The sequence below is a fragment of the Tachypleus tridentatus genome, chromosome 10 (assembly GCF_004210375.1).
Source record: "Tachypleus tridentatus isolate NWPU-2018 chromosome 10, ASM421037v1, whole genome shotgun sequence".
NCBI classification, from domain to species: domain Eukaryota; kingdom Metazoa; phylum Arthropoda; class Merostomata; order Xiphosura; family Limulidae; genus Tachypleus; species Tachypleus tridentatus.
The window spans coordinates 25,866,016-25,886,687 of NC_134834.1; the positions used below are offsets into that span (position 1 = coordinate 25,866,016).

At 33.8% G+C, this 20,672-nt stretch overlaps 1 protein-coding gene across 2 annotated transcripts in view; it reads left to right on the forward strand.

Moving 5' to 3' along the window:
* The first annotated feature begins 18,610 nt into the window (after positions 1–18,610).
* LOC143228914 (uncharacterized) overlaps positions 18,611–20,672 on the forward strand; it is a 112,056-nt gene continuing 109,994 nt past the window's right edge. The window contains exon 1 of one of the 2 annotated variants that reach the window (XM_076460362.1): positions 18,611–19,316. In XM_076460362.1, coding sequence (XP_076316477.1) covers positions 19,030–19,316 — 287 coding nt within the window. In that variant the 5' untranslated portion in view covers positions 18,611–19,029. The remainder of the gene's footprint in view (positions 19,317–20,672) is intronic. The other variant, XM_076460364.1, reaches the window with a different exon arrangement.

Consider the following 20,672-nt stretch of genomic DNA (forward strand, 5'->3'; position numbering starts at 1 on the left):
AATAATACGTAATCACTAATTACATTATTCATAACAATACACCAGACATACCAAAATAATACGTAATCACTAATTACATTATTCATAACAATAGACCAGACATATCAAAATAATACGTAATCACTAATTACATTATTCATAACAATACACCAGACATATCAAAATAATACATAATCACTAATTACATTATTCATAACAATAGACCAGACATATCAAAATAATACGTAATCACTAATTACATTATTCATAACAATACACCAGACATATCAAAATGATACGTAATCACTAATTACATTATTCATAACAATACACCAGACATACCAAAATAATACGTAATCACTAATTACACTATTCATAACAATACACCAGACATATCAAAATAATACATAATCACTAATTACATTATTCATAACAATACACCAGACATATCAAAATAATACATAATCACTAATTACATTATTCATAACAATACACCGGGCATATTAAAATAATACGTAATCACTAATTACATTATTCGTAACAATAAGCCGGGCGTACCAAAATAAAACGTAATCACTAATTACACTATTCATAACAATACACCAGACATACCAAAATAATACATATTCACTAATTACATTATTCATAACAATACATCGGGCATATCAAAATAATACATAACCACTAATTACACTATTCATAACAATACACCAGACATATCAAAATAATACGTAATCACTAATTACATTATTCATAACAATACACCCGACATATCAAAATAATGCGTAATCACTAATTACATTATTCATAACAACACACCAGACATATCAAAATAATACGTAATCACTAATTACATTATTCATAACAATACACCAGACATATCAAAATGATACGTAATCACTAATTACATTATTCACAACAATACACCAGACATACCAAAATAATACGTAATCACTAATTACATTATTCATAACAATACACCAAACATACCAAAATAATACGTAATCACTAATTACACTATTCATAACAATACACCAGACATACCAAAATAATACGTAATCACTAATTACATTATTCATAACAATACACCAGACATATCAAAATGATACGTAATCACTAATTACACTATTCATAACAATACACCAGGCATACCAAAATAATACATAATCACTAATTACACTATTCATAACAATACACCAGACATACCAAAATAATACGTAATCACTAATTACACTATTCATAACAATACACCAGACATACCAAAATAATACGTAATCACTAATTACACTATTCATAACAATACACCAGGCATACCAAAATAATACATAATCACTAATTACACTATTCATAACAATACACCAGACATACCAAAATAATACGTAATCACTAACTACATTATTCATAACAATACACCACACATATCAAAATAATACATAATCACTAATTACATTATTCATAACAATACACCAGACATATCAAAATGATACGTAATCACTAATTACACTATTCATAACAATACACCAGGCATACCAAAATAATACATAATCACTAATTACACTATTCATAACAATACACCAGACATACCAAAATAATACGTAATCACTAATTACACTATTCATAACAATACACCAGACATACCAAAATAATACGTAATCACTAATTACACTATTCATAACAATACACCAGGCATACCAAAATAATACATAATCACTAATTACACTATTCATAACAATACACCAGACATACCAAAATAATACGTAATCACTAACTACATTATTCATAACAATACACCACACATATCAAAATAATACATAATCACTAATTACATTATTCATAACAATACACCAGACATATCAAAATAATACATAATCACTAATTACATTATTCATAACAATACACCAGACATACCAAAATAATACGTAATCACTAATTACATTATTCATAATAACACACCAGACATATCAAAATAATACGTAATCACTAATTACATTATTCATAACAATACACCAGACATACCAAAATAATACGTAATCACTAATTACATTATTCATAACAATACACCAGACATTTCAAAATAATACGTAATCACTAATTACATTATTCATAACAATACACCAGACATACCAAAATAATACGTAATCACTAATTACATTATTCATAACAATACACCAGACATACCAAAATAATACGTAATCACTAATTACATTATTCATAACAATAGACCAGACATATCAAAATAATACGTAATCACTAATTACATTATTCATAACAATACACCAGACATATCAAAATAATACATAATCACTAATTACATTATTCATAGCAATAGACCAGACATATCAAAAATAATACGTAATCACTAATTACATTATTCATAACAATACACCAGACATATCAAAATAATACGTAATCACTAATTACATTATTCATTACAACACACCAGACATATCAAAATAATACGTAATCACTAATTACATTATTCATAACAATACACCAGACATATCAAAATGATACGTAATCACTAATTACATTATTCATAACAATACACCAGACATACCAAAATAATACGTAATCACTAATTACATTATTCATAACAATACACCAGACATATCAAAATAATACATAATCACTAATTACATTATTCATAACAATACACCAGACATATCAAAATAATACGTAATCACTAATTACATTATTCATAACAATACACCAGACATACCAAAATAATACGTAATCACTAATTACATTATTCATAACAATACACCAGACATACCAAAATAATACGTAATCACTAATTACATTATTCATAACAATACACCAGACATATCAAAATAATACATAATCACTAATTACATTATTCATAACAATACACCAGACATACCAAAATAATACGTAATCACTAATTACATTATTCATAACAATAGACCAGACATATCAAAATAATACGTAATCACTAATTACATTATTCATAACAATACACCAGACATATCAAAATAATACATAATCACTAATTACATTATTCATAACAATAGACCAGACATATCAAAATAATACGTAATCACTAATTACATTTTTCATAACAATACACCAGACATATCAAAATGATACGTAATCACTAATTACATTATTCATAACAATACACCAGACATACCAAAATAATACGTAATCACTAATTACACTATTCATAACAATACACCAGACATATCAAAATAATACATAATCACTAATTACATTATTCATAACAGTACACCGAACATATCAAAATGATACGTAATCACTAATTACATTATTCATAACAATACACCGGGCATATTAAAATAATACGTAATCACTAATTACACTATTCATAACAATACACCAGACATACCAAAATAATACGTAATCACTAATTACACTATTCATAACAATACACCAGACATTCCAAAAAAATACGTAATCACTAATTACACTATTCATAACAATACACCAGACATATCAAAATAATACGTAATCACTAATTACATTATTCATAACAATACACCAGACATACCAAAGTAATACGTGATGTAATTTCACAAAACATGGGATTGCGAGATTACACTGCGAAACGTATCAGTGGAAATACATAAATCAAATGGATAAATTCGATTACTGAAATAAAGTCCACCAATTTTGTGGTCCTTTATTCACGTCAGTGGCCAGTGAATCTTTGTTTTTTGGACCGTCAGCAAGCAATTAGTGCACACTGACCAAGTGTGTTAAACCGACGCCTCGATCAGTCCACACTTTTTGATACTCAAGTGTGATCAGTTTGGGTTTGTTTCGTGACCCAAGTCGTAACGCCAAACAAAAAACAAGAACTTAATAACGACTATACAAGAACTTGCACTTATCTAAATTAAGTCGTGAAGATAGTAAGAAGAATGGGAAGTGTTTTCTATATTTCTAGTTTCAATCAGAATATTTCCATTCGTATTTACCTTCTCGTACCGTGTAAATAAGACGAATATCTTTATCTAACACGCCATTATAGAGTAGAAAGATTATTACAAGACGGAATATGCTAAATCGCAAAGCAAGTCTGTCCGTATTCGTTCATGACAAGAAACACAGTTCAAAATATTTTTACCAGTTGTTAATATACCTCCATATATTTACTAAAAGCATAATTGCGTGTTTTGAAAAAACCTAAAAGCTGAACTTCAAAGAAATCTATTTGCTCTTCTTGAAAAAACAACAAAAAACTACGTATATGTTTTGGAGAAACCTAGATTCATAGCTTTAAAAATAGCCTAGTTGCTTCTCTCGAAGATATTTACTTGTCTGTTTTGGAGAAACATATAAACCTATATTTTTATCTTAAAGAAACTTGGCTCGTCTTGGAGTAACCTAAAACCTACTTGACTTTTTTGAACAAAACTATATTCAAAGGCCCATAAAAATGATAAAGTGTAAGCGAAAACAAACAAACACACAGACTATCTTAGACCGAGTTCAGTCTAAGCCAGTATATGTTGAGCTATAGTGAAAATGGTACCTTCCTAAACAGGCCGTTGGAATTAAAAACTTGTTTATTACCTTAACCGTTTGTTTGTTTTAATGTTATTCACACCAGATGTCTCAAGTCATATTTAACACGAGAACAAATTCACAATGTTATTCACACCAGCTGACTCAAGTTACATTTAACACGAGAACAAATTCACAACGTTATTCACACCAGCTGACTCAAGTTACATTTAACATGAGAACAAATTCACAACATCATTCATACCAGCTGACTTAAGTTACATTTAACACGAGAACAAATTCACAACGTTATTCACATCAGCTGACTCAAGTTACATTTAACACGAGAACAAATTCACAACGTTATTCACATCAGATTACTCAACTCAGATTTACGTCTTTCTTTCAACTGATGAAGACTGAATTTTTTCTGGGTCATCACCTTTTTTATATAGTGTACTCCGAAATCTTGAGACACGTGTACGAACGACACCACTTGATAAAAACGTCTAATAAACCGATGAGAGCAAATTAAGATGGCGTTTCTGGAAACAGGTCTGACAGTGTCTACTCTTTGTTTCATAATCTAAGATGTTATACTGTTACTGGATTTGAGTTTATACTAAACTTTAGTTTCTTGGTAAATCTTCGGATCTGGAACGCTACAACCAGAAGTTCGATTCCTCTCAGAAGACAATCAGAAGTTCGATGTGGCTTTACTATAACAAAACACCCACGTATATATCTAATTTTAATCAAAACTGACGTAGTGGGAAGAAATAACAGCAAACTAGCAATTACCTGAACAAAAACACACTAAATATTTTATCTTTCTTACTATTGGTAAAATATATTTGCAACACGCAACTTAAAGATTTCACTTAAATAAACCATAATAATCACTGTCTCCTCAAACGTGTGTTTGTTGTCGAACACAATGGTCTATCTATTCTGTAACTTCATGGGTATCACAGTTTGTTTTTTACTGTTATAACACTTCAGGATAGAGGCAGAAGAAATACAAATAGATATTGTTAATCAGTTGCATAGAGTTACCTTTAAATCAGAGTATAAGTTCTCGGTTACTGAATTACGGCCGAAAATGCCAGTAACAACCAAGATACTGTAATGTGGATTCGATGTATTCTAATCGCTAAAGGTCAATTGACATTCATATAAAATTATATATTTCTAGCCAGTTTGTTCCGTGGAATTGGCTTCTCTTGTTTGTTCGTTTTAAATTTCGCGCAGAGCTACTCGAGGGCTATCTGCGCCAGCCGTCCTTAATTTAGCAGTGTAAGACAAGAGGGAAGGCAGCTAGTCATCACCACCCACCGCCAACTCTTGGGCTCCTCTTTTACCAACAAATAGTGGGATTGGCCGTCACATTATAGGCCATCACTGAAAGGGCAAGCATGTTTGGTGCGACTGGATTCGAACCCACGACTCTCAGATTACGAGTCGAACGCCTTAACACGCTTGGCCATGCCAGGCCCGAATTGGTTTCTCTATCGTGTAAGTTTCTACTATCGTGTTAACTCTTCAAAGTGTATTTATAATTACTTGTTTCAAAAAAAAAAAAAAAAACTCCCACTGTGACTCATTTTTCAGTTATCTTTACCCTTTCTTACGTCTTACAGTGGCACAGCGATATGTCTGCGAACTCACACCACTAGAAACCGGGTTTCGATACCCATGGTGGAGAGAGCAGAGATAGCCCATTGTATAGCTTTGTGCTTAATTTTAAATAATCAATCAATCAATAATCAATCTTTTTCTACAGCAGTGATGTGGAAGCGTTTTATATCCGGGTGTTTTTTTGTGTGTATAGATGACCAACATCTGAGCTGAGCGGATTTTAAACAAATTTAACATTAACGAAGTTATTCTTTGTAAGGAAATAGCTGAAAAAAATTAATAAATAGAAATTGCACTATAAACACACTTTTGGTCGTACATGGCAAATAAAAGAACTTGCCGTTACTTTTGTAATGTGTCAACAGCTAAAAATGTGGAGTGTATTCAGTGACATCACGATTCGAACCCCATATTCTTCTATACACAGCCCGACATGTCAACCACATCCCACCCAGAAAACAAACGTAGGTTAAGCAATGAACGGCTAAGGAACTCTTTTACTGTTGAGGGTTATAAACGCTGATATTTTTATAATTTCTCCGACTCTTAGGATCAAAGGAGAGAAACGTCGATTGAATTGGTTTCATTCTTCCATCTTTAACCCTGAACAGAATCAAGTACAAGACCCGAGAAGTTCACAAACTGAGTAACAAAGATGTGTAGCTTTGGTATTTAAGTTGGCATAAAATAAAAATACGATCAAAGGGGCGAAACGTCGAAGAATTGGCTATATTCTTCTATCTTCCCCCCTTTGATTCTGCTTTTATTGCATGACAGATTAAATATCATAGCTGCACACCTCTGTTGCCCATACATAATTATTCATGTATTCAAACCAAGGAAAGGATCTGGAGAAAATGCATAATGTTAAAGTGTTGTTGTGGAAAATCAAAACATTTACCGCGCGAAATGCTGAGTGCATTAGTCTTATTGTACTTACAGTATAGCTGAGTAGAGGGCTTTACTTAGAAAATGTGCAAACAACAAGCTTGTGTCCCTGTTTGAAAAATATGCTCAATAACGTCCGCAGAACCTCCTGGCGTTGTCAATTATCCTTAGATCTCCGCGATTCACGAATAAACACGAAGCTGTATTCGGACACACAATGTCCTGCAATAATTCCTTCAGCAGCTTATAAGGAATTATGTAACAGCTTACAATTAACCCCGTAAAATCTCATAATAAATTATTAATATTGTAATTATTGTAATAACTTAAAAAGAATCCTATAATTATATAAGCAAGTCTCTAACAGCTTAGAAAGATGTTTGTTTTTGTTTTTTGAATTTCGTGCAAAGCTACTCGAGGGCTATCTGCGCTAACCGTCCCTAATTTAGAAGTGTAAGACTAGATGGAAGGCAGCTAGTCATCACCACCCACCGCCAACTCTTGGGCTACTCTTTTACCAACGAATAGTGGGATTGACCGTAACATTATAACGCCTCAACGGCTGAAAGGGCGAGCATGTTTGGTGCGACGGAGATTCGAACTCGCGACCTTAAGATTACGAGTCAAACGCCTTAATCCACCTGGCCATGCCGGCTCTACTTACAAAGAACACCGCAATAATTTAATATGAATGATTTAACAGTTTATAATAAATCGTGTAACATCTTACAATGAATTTGATAATAACTTACAATTCAGTCTGTAGTAGCTAACAAGGGATCCATAATGAGTGAAAGAGAATCTTGTAACAGTGTACAAGGGATCATATAACGATTTACACTTGTACCAATTTACACAATTTTTGTAACAGGCTAGGAAATGTTTTTTTACAAGTACAACAACACCTGTTAAATAAAAAATGAATATTTGTAAATATTTTTGTCGTACTTGTAGGATGTCTGTTAAGTTGTAAGGAAATAAACGAAGTACCTGCAAGGAACAGTGAAACAAAATCATATTTATTACCATTTATTTAACCTTAATAAAATGCCTAATTTGACGTAAAATATCAGACTACAAATTTCAAAGATATCAAGGCTTTTATCGTTTAATCTCGAAAAAGCAGACTTTTCTGTGCTTTATACTGCTGTTTAAAGTTCTTCTGGTTCTGATTATTTCTAGGACTCTTTATAGCAAAGTACTTTCAGACTGCTAACAGCCTCTCTGCGATTCTATAGCATGTAGTTTCAAGTAAGAGTTACCAACGCGAGACTGTTATATCGCTTTATAATTAATTTGTTTTCGTTCTCAAGTGTTATAAGGGAATTTAACGTGAAAGTAGCTACGTTGTTTATCACGACATAGTTAGAGTGGGGTCCGGCATGGCCACCACTATTCGTTGGTAAAAAGAGTAGCTAAAGAGTTGGCGGCTGGTGGTGATAACTAATCTGCCTTCCTTCTAGCTTTACACTGCTCAATTAGGGACGACTAGCGCAGATAGCCCTCGAGTGGCTTTGCGGGAAATTAAACAAAAAGCTTCCAAAACAAAATATTTTATATAAAAATATTATGCACATATGCATGAACTTTGTCACAATCTAGAGTTAAAAGATAGTAATTTATAAATTTTCATGATCATTTTTCTTTTGTTGTCTGGATGCATATGTCAGATATTACTGGGATTATGGCCGAAAACATCGATAACAGTGAAAGTATCTAAATGATTAATAGATGCATTCCACTAGTTTTACGCTTTTGTTTTAAGACACTGTGTGGTGCAAGTTAGACCACTATATTAAATGAACTACATGAATTACTTCGTTATGTTTTAGTTTTGAGGTATGTAAGTAATTTATACCAAAAACCTTTACAAAAGTTTTGAGCTCTGTTCATTAAATCATTTCAACGTATAAGAAAAGAGCTCACTTGGAACACTTTTTCCGTGCAGTACTCTCAGAAACACCCCCAGTGGCACAACGATATGTCTTGCGGACTCAAACCGCTAGAGAATGGATTTCGATACCTGTGGTAGGCAATATACAGATAGCCCATCGTGTAGCCTTGTGCCTAACTTACAAACAAGCTTTCTAGAAAAAAACTTAATTCTAGAAAATGTTCGCTTTTCTAAATTTATATATATATATATAATTGCAGCATTCCATATACATAAAAACTTAAATATACACAAAAACTGTAGTAAGGCAGAGTTAAAGTACAATAGACAAACGCCTCCTATTAACTTGATTTTAAAGAATATTAAATAAGATTCTCAAAACGTTCTCATGTTCTTATTATTTATTATTATCATGTATTTTATATTATTATTATGAATTATTATTGCTATTGTTATGTATTATAAATTATTATTAGGTATTATTGTACGTAAGTGTAGCTGGACCTTTTGAATTGTTTATTGTTCCATTTATATTTTGTGTTTAACTAAATTATTTAATACATTGTTTCAGTAGCGGCACGTGCACGGCATGGCCTGGTGGTTAATGCACTCGACTCGTAATCTGAGGGTTGCGGGTTCGAATCCCCGTCACACCAAACATGCTCGCCCTTTCAGCCGTGGGGACGATATAACGTTTGGCAAATCCCACTATTCGTTAGTTAAAGAGTACTCCATGAGTTGGCGGTGGGTAATGATGACTAGTTGTCTTCCATCTAGTTTTACACTGCTAAATTAGAGACGGCTAGCGCAGATAGCCCTCGTGTAGCTTTGCGCGAATTTCAAAAACAAACAATTTATGCCATTGTTTCAAACACCCTATATTCGTTTCCTGCTATTGTCTTTGAGTTTCTTGGGTTCTACTTTGTTTTTTTTAAAAAATAAACCAATAGTCACCAAATTTTTGTTGATTTAAGCTTCTTCCAATTACGTTAGGTTTCCTTATCGAGAGCTCCCAACACTGTAAGTTTATAGACATACAGTAAATAATAGTCACGAAAAGCATCTTATAAGAACAAAAGATCATAAATATATATAATAACAATTACAATGTTGTTGTTGGTGTTACAGAAATTTTCATATATGCTTAGATGCCCTTTGATGCCTCAATTTTAATAAACATTCAAATTTCTTACATGCAAAGGGATCTCTTGAAATCTGTTAAAACATTCTGCTTTAAGCCATTTGTCCAATCCTTCTATTACTATCTTTACTCATATAGCAACATTTGTATTTATCTGTCAATCAGTTTGAGTTATTCCTGGCCTGCTATCAGTTACACAATTATCTGGTCATTTTGTCCCAAATTTCTTTTCAATTTGTTTGTTCCTATATGTAGTTCGTTCATTCTCTGCTCAATCAAAACTAACTTTTTGACCGTTCTCTAAACTTTGTCATTACCTACTCTTCCTACTTCCATTCCCTACTCTTATCTCCATTCTCTACTCTTCCCACCTCCATTCCCTACTCTTACCTCCATTCTCTACTCTTCCTACCTCCATTCCCTACTCTTCCTACCTCCATTCCCTTTTCCTCTCTGTCCTTCGCCTGTTGTATGCGTGGTCTTTACTTCTGTTTAGTTTCACAGTCACCTTATTCCCTTAGCTATCAGTTACTCTGTTTGTTTTTGATTGTATATTATTTTAAGGGACCATAGTCACCATTATTTTTGTTTTTTCATTTTGTAGCTATTTCATCTTCTTTCCCTCTCCCTCTACCGGCGGTTCAGATTTATTATGCCATACAGTTATTGTTTATTTATGTCCTACATTCATTAAATTCTAAATATACAAATACACTAGAATTAATCTTTTATTTCCTTATTAGTCCTCAGAGCTTTCAACCTTATACGTTTAGTAGTCTCAGGTTGAATTAGTAAAAAAAAAAGATGTCGCACGTAATGCGTATTATTGGATTGAAGTTAAAGATCAACTAGAGACAAATGCAATGTCATGTTATGTCGCTTATTACAAAGCTGGTGCCTTTTATGGTGCTTTATCACATGGGATTTCAGTCAGCAGTCTTCTGGATCCAACATCCACAGCAATAACAATAGTTATAAAATAGTTTATCTGAGAAACTCTTGCATGTCTTTTTTTCCTCTCTAATGTGTCCTCATTGGGACCCAGTTTATGATGTGGCAACATTTTCACTCTATCTGATGCAGTAAAATCAGTTTTTCTTCAAAACTACTTTTGAGTTTATTTAGTTAAACACATGTATCATGATTATCACTGTAACTTATCTTACCAACCTTTGGTTAACCACAAGGTATTTCATCAACATCTAAATATGAGAAACTAGATTGTTATGACAAGTAACATCTGTCTGACTCTTCATTATGTACAACAACTTGAAACATCTAAAATTACACCGACAGATCTTATGCCAAAAACATTTTCAAAGATAACAAGACAACAAGAGAAAATAAATAAGTCGATTAATTCATGGATACGTCACCTATCCTCTCAATAAATTAACTGTAAACGAAAGGATAGTTATTTAACAAATGAGGAGATATTTGGTAATACTAGTTGATATCAGGGCAAGACAAGTTAGATTCAAAACACTCACACCGAATGACTTTTCCTCAGTAAATCTGCAGCATTTACCACGTGGCATGAAGAATAGATAAATAATAAACTTAGATGATGTTTAATCAGTGGGGCAACACTACGTTTAAACTGCAAAGTTTTGTTCTTTTACCCCGGATTTCATTTTATGCAAAATACAAAGAACGTTGCATATGTTTGGATACTTCAGGCTTTACATTAAACTACGCTTGTTTTGTACTGGTTTAAAGAAACGTGGCTAAACTTCTCTTGTTAACCAAGATTCGATGACATTTTATTATAAAATGAAGATTTCCATGATGTGTATTGTGTGTCCCAAGGTTTATAATTACTGATTTATTATTTTTATATTAGTTTGTTTTATTTAAATTAAAAGTTATACAAAGGATGGCCTGGACTGTGCTCACCATAACGATTAAGCTCAAAATTATGTCTTTCTAAAGCATTGCACCAGAGCAACAACTGGTTTGGGATGGGTAGAGGCTTCTGATTTTTTTTTTCTTATTCAGTTTCAAGCCCGGCATAGCCAGGTGGTTAGGGTGCCCGACTCTTAATCTGTGGGTAACAGGTTTGAATCCCTGTCACACCAAACTTTCTCGCCCTTTCAGCCGTAGGAGCGTTATATGAGGCGGTCAATCCCGTTCTTCTTTGGTAAAAAAGTAGCCCAAGAGTTGGCGGTGGGTGGTTATGACTAGATGCATTCCATCTAAATTAGAAACGGCTTGTGCAGTTAGCCCTCGTGTAGCTTTGCACGAAAACAAATAAAGTTATTCAGTCTCGAGGGCTACCTGCGCTAACCGTCCCTAGTTTAGAAGTATAAAACTAGAAGGAAAGCAGGTAGTTATCACCGCCCACCGCCAACTCTTAGACTACTCTTTTACCAAACAATAATTGGATAATCCCCCATTCGAACCCGTGACCCTCAGATTACGAGTCGAATGCCTTGAATGGCCATGCCGAGCCCTTACGAAAGGGAGGGCAGGAAAATCAACCAGTAGCGCGTGCCATCTACACAGCAATTCTTAACAGGAAATCCATAACGTTTCGTTTACATTAAAATAACACAAAAAACGAAGTAAAAATCTGTATTATTAGTTACAACCGCCTACTTTTAGTAACACAGTTAACAATGACGAGAGTAATTGTGTTTCTAAAACTAATCGAATGTAACTAATAATAAAGATCTTCCTGTGATAATAAACGTCTTTTTGTGTGTTTTTTTTTACTCTTGATATAACTATAACTTATATGATGCGCCCACATCCAGATATTCTGTATAAATAGATTTTTAGAATTATTTTTATTTACTTAACATCTTTTACAGGAACGTTTTCCTATACATAGCGTTAGAAAGGCATAAAACTGTGACGACTAACCACTAACCAACTAAATCTGTTTCGTGTGAAACAGCTATTAAAGTCCAGTCACTTGATCTAACGATCTTATATATGTCTCATGTTACATACTCTAATAATAATAAACTTCCATATATTACAATATTATTATTCTTTTGTTACTTTAGAATATTCATACAAAGCCTCACAAGCGCTATCTGCCTTACCTCTTGTTTAGAAATGATGCATTACAGAGCAGAGATTCTCAACCAGGATCCTTGAAATTCTGGAATTTCTCAACAGACATTCAATGGAATTCTAGAGCCCCACATATTCGAATACATAGAAATATATTAGTTGTATAATTTTAATCACACTAGACCAAATATTGTTATTAATAAAGCAGGTTAATAAATAATAAAACAATGACACAACATAACAACAAGTCACTGCATTGTTTTATGTTAGTGAGAGAAACTAGGTAAAAACAGCTGCTTGTAAAGCTCTAATGTGTTTTTATTTGTAATTAACTCTGTGATTGATCCAATGACACAAGGGCTGCGTGAATTCTAAATGGTTAAGAACCACTACTATAGAGGAAAGATAGATAGTCAATAGATCCCACCGTCAAATTTGAGGCTACTCTAATATAATAATGGGTTTTGACTGTTACTCTTGTTACGTACTCATGGCTCTGAACTGCGGAGCACGATTTTAGGCAACGGTACAACTCTTAAGCTATCTGATGGAAACTAACTTGATTACATTCAAGAGCTAACGAAAGAAACAGTTGAAAATTTATGTGCTGTTAGAATAACTTGATACATTGTGTCTACATGTTTTATATATTGACAAATAAATGTCTGAACAAACTTAGGATCTCGTCTTTTTTCTTGTTGTATTTCTCAGAGAAGCCTCCCGAAAGGGAACAGAAGTAAGTCTACAAACCTACAAAGTTATAAAATGGTGTTAGGTTCCTCGTCGTGGACGAAGGAAATGACCCAATACGGCTTTACTGTGGCTCAGCGCTAATGATTAGGACTTATAACACTAAAAATCGGGTTTTGATATCAGTGATGGCCACAACCAAGATAATCCATTTTGTAGCTTTATGCTTAATAACAAAGAAAATCCTCTAGAGGATTCTATGAGGCTTAGTCTCAGAAAAATCGGTTGATGAGTACCGAAATATCTAGAGAATAAGTCTTACTTGTTTGTTTGTTTCTTGATTTTGGCGCGAAGCTACACGAGAGGTATTTAAGCAAACTGTCCCTAATTTAGCAGCTAGTTATCATTACCCACTGCTAACTCTTGGGTTACTATTTTACCAAGGATTAGGGGAATTGGGAGTCACTGTAAGGACTGAATGGAAGAGTATGCGACCCTGAGATTGCGAGTTGAACGCCTTACTACTCAGGCACATCAGACCTATCTTTTGATGAAAAATATAGTATGTTAAGAGACGAAAAGATATAATAATTGAAGTAAACAGACTCTATGAACATAATAGGCTAAAATATTCGTATATTTGATCAAAAGTTTAGAAGAAACATCCATTATGACTTTAGACCCCAAATCTTACCTCCGGCGGATGTTGCTATTTACAAAGTTTACTGGATCCAAACGTTAGTTCTTTGAGTTACAGCATTTTAATGGAAAAGAACTGTCACCAGCTGTTTGTTCTTGGGTTCATTCTCTTCCTCAAAAATGTAAGTGGGGGTGGTGGCACTCCTGAGATTTTCTGAAGAAAAAGGAAAGTGCTTATAGCACTCAACACCACAATCCCACGTTTAGGTTCACTAAACACAAATAACAAATCATGGATGCAGTATAGACATGTTAGGTTAGTTAGAGAAAATAAGAAAATCGCTGAACAAGAAGGGATATAAGGTAGCCCAAATTATTCTTTTGTTCTACATATGCTATATAACAACACGTTAGAGAGTTTGTTGCCTGTTTAGCAATAAGCTGAGCAATAGTCTATCTGTGCTACACCCACCACGGGTATCAAAACTAAGTTTTTAACGTTCTCTTCAGATTTAACGTTAAGCCACCGTGGAACTCCATTAGCGAGTGTTAAATACAAACTTTTCCACATGTTTTCACAATAAATGTTTATTTTACAAATAACTTAATTTTAATGTTCTCCACAGCACTTAAACAAAACCAATCTCTTCTCTGTAATTTCATTAAAAAATGTGTAAATGCTTATAAACTGAAGAAGTGTTTCAGTTGTTCCTTCACTATTTAAATACAAATCAACCTGTAGAGTCTAGACTCATGTTTGTTATTCTCAGCTCTTGTTTCTATGGCAACAATTTCATTACACTTGTGCAAGAACGTCTTAGCACGCACCCGGAAATTGAAATATCCTTCATGTAAATAATTGCATGCTTGCTCTAAATGCAGTGTTATAATTCATTCGTGTGTTATGAAATTATTATTTTTAAATTAAAACAAAAGCAACTTCCAGCTAGAACTGGAACTTTATCGGCGGTTTTATTATTTTCATGTTAGGAAAGAACTAACATAATAATGTATTCAGCAGATTTTGGAAATGTTCTTCGAAACCATTCATGAAGAAATAATTGACAACTCTGTGTTTAAACCAAGTAATAGAAAAGCGATATTGCACAATCTGTTCTCTAAAGTGTAATAGGCGTAAAAAGTATACGGATGATAAAGGTTTGTTTTTTGAATCTCGCGCAAAGCTATACGAGGGCTGTCTGCGCTAGTAGTCCCTAATTTAGCAGTGTAAGACTAGAAGGAAGGCAGTTAGTCATCACCATTCACCGCCAACTCTTGGGCTACTCATTTACCAACGAATAATGGGATTGACTCCTACATTATAGCGCTTCCATGGCTGAAAGGGCGAGCACGTTTAGTGTACCCACCTAGTCATGCTGAGCCGGATGATGATGGTTGATTTAATTTTTTTTTTTAAATAATAGCTTTAGTTTAGTTTAGAGGATAGGAGCATCGCAATGGACCAATAGATCTCGTGTTGTCACAAGTCATTTGATTTCGGTTGTTTAACTATTTTTAAACTGTTTCTAATCGATAGATTTCTACGTGTTTCAAGTTTTAAATGTTTTCTTTCTGGTTTTTTTGCGAGTTTTATTTTGTAACACAGAAGAACAAAAAGCTTATTGCTCTAACAATATTATAGAAAGTTGAGAAATACGTTATTGTTTATAACTACATTATAAAATCCTTTAAAAATATGAAGTCAGTTTGTAGCTTATTAAGATAATTTTGTGTCTCTTCTTTATATTATTTTTCTGAGTCGCATAGTTTTTCTTTCCTGGCTATGATAATCACAGTAACATGAATCTTTGCCTGAGGATTTCTGTGTTATCCTTCCTTGTCGTCATAATCTCAGCAATGGATCTTTGACTTGTGACTTCTGTATTTTTTCCTCTTTGCCGTAATAATTACAGTAACATGAATCTTTGCCTGAGGATTTCTGTGTTATCCTTCGTTGTCATCATAATCACAGCAATGGATCTTTGTCTTGTGACTTCTGTTTTTACCTCTTTGCCGTAATAATTACAGCAACATGAATCTTTGCCTGAGGATTTATGTGTTATCCTTCCTTGTCGTCATAATCTCAGCAATGGATCTTTGTCTTGTGACTTCAGTTTTTCCCTCTTTGCCGTAATAATTACATAAACATGAATCTTTGCCTGAGGATTTCTGTGTTACCCTTCGTTGTCATCATAATCACAGCAATGGATCTTTGTCTTGTGACTTCTGTTTTTTTCCTCTTTGCCGTAATAATTACAGTAACATGAATCTTTGCCTGAGGATTTCTGTGTTATCCTTCGTTGTCATCATAGTCAAAGCAATGGATCTTTGTCTTGTGATTTCTACCTTTCTTACAATTAATATATTTACCAGTTGTGACTGTAGCTTACACAGAATACAGTTCACTATCATAAGGATATGAATGTAAGAATATTTATGTCTCGAAATGTCCTGGTGTTCAACGTGCGCGCGGGTGTTTTTGACCATAAATAGTTATTTATATAAATATATATTTGCTTTTTTGTGTGTGACAGCTTGCACGTATGACTAAAAACTTATACTTAACTAATGCAGACTGGAGTTAACACAAAACGGTTTTGACATACACCGCGTCGAGTTTATTAATAGGGGGGGCAAAATTTAACGTGATGTTACGAACTGCTCAACTGTTATTCTAAATATTCGTTTTAAGTTGTGAGGTAAAAAAAGAAACAAAACACACACGTATAAACTGTGAAAAACACCTGTTGAACAAATAATGAAACCCTCGGTTTCATACTCCTGATTCGCTTATCTTTAAATCCGATAATATCCGATTTATTTTAATAGTTTATTAGATGTACTTCAAAAGCGTTCTGCTTCAAGAGTAATTAACATCAAAAGTAAAAAGTAACAAACGTTTTTACTTCTTGTTTTTGAAAGTTAGGTATCATGTTGTGTTGTAGCCTACAGAGTTCATGATACTTCTCGTGATTCATGGCATGCGCACTCTTTGCTTAAGCCACGGTTGTACAACTTTGAATGTTAAGCGTCCCTTAGACATTTTAGTGTCTACTTACTGACTGACAGACAGACAGACAATACACCCATATTGTATAAGTGGTATAAGTAGTTAAATCAAGTGACCCCTCTAAGCAGCATTCAGACCCCTTTCGGTAAAATTATTAAATTTATAAACAAAACTTCGTTCAGCCTATAAAGTTATGTCATCTTCTTTGTGTGTTTGTTTGTTTGTTTTAGAATTTCGTGCAAAGCTACACGAGGGCTATTTCCGCTAACCCTCTCTAATTTAGCAGTATAGTTGTCATCACCCAGCGCCAATTCTTGAACTATAGTTTTATCAATGAATATTGGGATTGACCAAAATGTTATAACACCCTCACGGCTGAAAGGGCGAGCAAGTTTGATGTGAAAGGGATTTGAACCCGCGACTCTCAGATTGCGAGTCGAACGCCCTAACCACCTAGCCTTGCCTATTCTCGGTTTGAAATCGTGAACTGTTGTTACCGAACTTTCAATCTAGAAAATTATGCCACCCTATGTCAAGATATGACGTCATAAATATCAATATATGAGGTATAATGTTTAGTTTTATACTTTACGTGAAACACAACAGCCCCAGCATATTTGATTATTTTGACATAAGCTAAACCAAAATGTAGATATGTAAGTATAGCAAGTGCATTACCGTCACTTCCGGAATGTTAGAGTGAAGTAAACATTGCAAAAAGAAAAAAAAACTTTCGGATTTTGTAACTTTATTAGGGACGAATAAAAGTTTCGGATCGTTTTACATTTGTAACCATAGTAACATATGACTCAGAAAAAGTGTGCATTTCTTGTTTAATCTATTCATTTACATACTTGTGTGTGTTTAATTTTTTAAGTTGCATATTCAAGGAAAATCTCCATTCGGGCCAGTACTTTAATAACAGTAATCTTTTCTTTTGGCCGTTGTGACTTGACACCTTGTCCATGTGGTTAAACATAGGACTGAGGAACATTCAGTTCTAGAATTGAGGTTATTAAAAAAAACACACGAACATCTAGATAGAACGCGAGTTACTTAAATCAAATGAAATGAATTGTTTTACGTATATAACCTGCCATTCTTAAACACGATAAACCTGACACTGTTAGATACTCCTTTTCTATTATGTAAATTGCTTCAAACAGGCTTATTCGAATCCCACAGGAAGTAGTGACCGGGCTAGATGGTGACGTCACAGAGAAGTGAAGTCAAGCAGCGCGTTGCGTTCATGTTTGTACTGCTTGTGGCCCGAGCAGCAGTTTGCACGCATCCTATTGTTGGCGGCAGCAGATTCTGTTTGTTTATTTGTTTTTTTTCGTCACAGCTTATGATTGTCCAATGATATTAAATCTACACAACATACTGAAGATTTCGGTTCCCCTGTAACGTGAAAAATGTATAGCCAGCCGAAAAGAGTAATAACGCCACTTCGGTATTCAAAAAGAATGTTGCATTTCCTGTGACGTCTTAAAAGTGATACGACACTTCTCTTCCTCTCACTCTCGGCCACGCAAAAGCCGCTGAATCAAATTGTTTTCTGACGTCGCACGAATAACACGAGTCACAAGCTCCGAAACTCCTGATAGGTCCTGAACTATCGAAGTTTCACTGTGGTTAATCATGAGATATACTCAGCAGGTAGACCAATGGACGTGGTGGGTCCAAGTCGCACTGTTTTCTAACAGCAAAGGGTCCATCTCTACACTCTTGATGAAGGTGGTAGCTCTCTTACTCTTCGTCGGAATTGCGTCAGGAGATTCCAAACTTCCCGCAGGAAGAATAAACGACACGGAAGTTTGCCCGAAGCAATGTATCTGCATAAAAGCTACAACCCAGATAAAAGTTGATTGTTCTAACCTAAATCTGACGTCAGTTCCTTCAGCCATCAACCCAAAAGTTGCTTCATTGTAAGTAACTCTTATGTATTTCCTTCCTTCTCTTATCAATCTTTCTAGTTTAGTGTATGTATTTGATATCGTTAATTTTATTATAACCCGTCATATATGTGAGAATTTCTAGTAATTAAACTGACGTTTATTGTTTAGTGTTGCCTACACACACACACACACACACACACACACACACACACACACACACACACACACACACACACACACAAACACTTTTATAATTTGTTTATTTTTATTTTACATACCACGATACTAATGATTGAAAGAAAGGTGTCATATTGGTTATGTAAGACAATAATAAGGTGCTGTTTTTTTCGCGACAAGGGTGTAAAATTCTCATTAACGCCCCTCAAGTTTTAATTACGCTATCAGTTCTCATTTTTAAACGGCTAAATGTATCAAATGCGTTTACACGAGAGGTCAGTATACCTAAGAACGACCATCTTGGATTGATTACAGTATCAGTGACTGCTGAAAAACAAGAAAGTTTCACTCCTCTCAATCGAACCTGATGAAACTACGAGCAAAATAATCAGTTTATTAAAATTAAAGTCTACGGGTATTCAATACCGTGTGAACGGGTTATTAAGCTCTGTAAAAGACAAGACACGTTTGACCGTTATTGATGGCTGCACAACAGGGACACATGATTGAAAGTTGTTTCTGAGTTGACCTCAAGTTACTGCTGACTTTGTTCAGTAAAGACAAGATAACACGTTTTAGTCCTGGCATGTATCGAATTAAATTATCACTGAGAAATATTATAACTGAATATCTACAATTGAAATTAAAATACTTGCTCTTGTAAGTAACCCTAAAACTGTTAAATTATTTCATAAATTTATGCGTTGATCTTCAGAATATTCCATAACATTTAACTCTAGTTCTATATTTCCATATGGTTTTTAACATTCATACTCAAAATACATTGTGATCTTTAACACTCACGCTCAATATTATTATGTGATCTTTAACAATTACCTTCAAATCTGCCTGATAATCTTTAACATTCACATTTAGAACTACCCTGCGATCTTTAACATTCACACTCAGAACTACCCTGCGATCTTTAACATTCACACTCAGAACTACCCTGCGATCTTTAACATTCACACTCAGAACTACCCTGCGATCTTTAGCATTCACACTCAGAACTACCCTGCGATCTTTAACATTCACACTCAGAACTACCCTGTGATTTTTAATACTCACCTTCAAATTCCTTTATTATTGTCCTTGATATTACCCTACGAGATTTAACCGTTCGCACTAAAACTACCCTTTTAGATGTAACATTTATTCTCAGGACATCTCATGATCTTTAACCCACACTTAAATTATCTCGTGACCTGA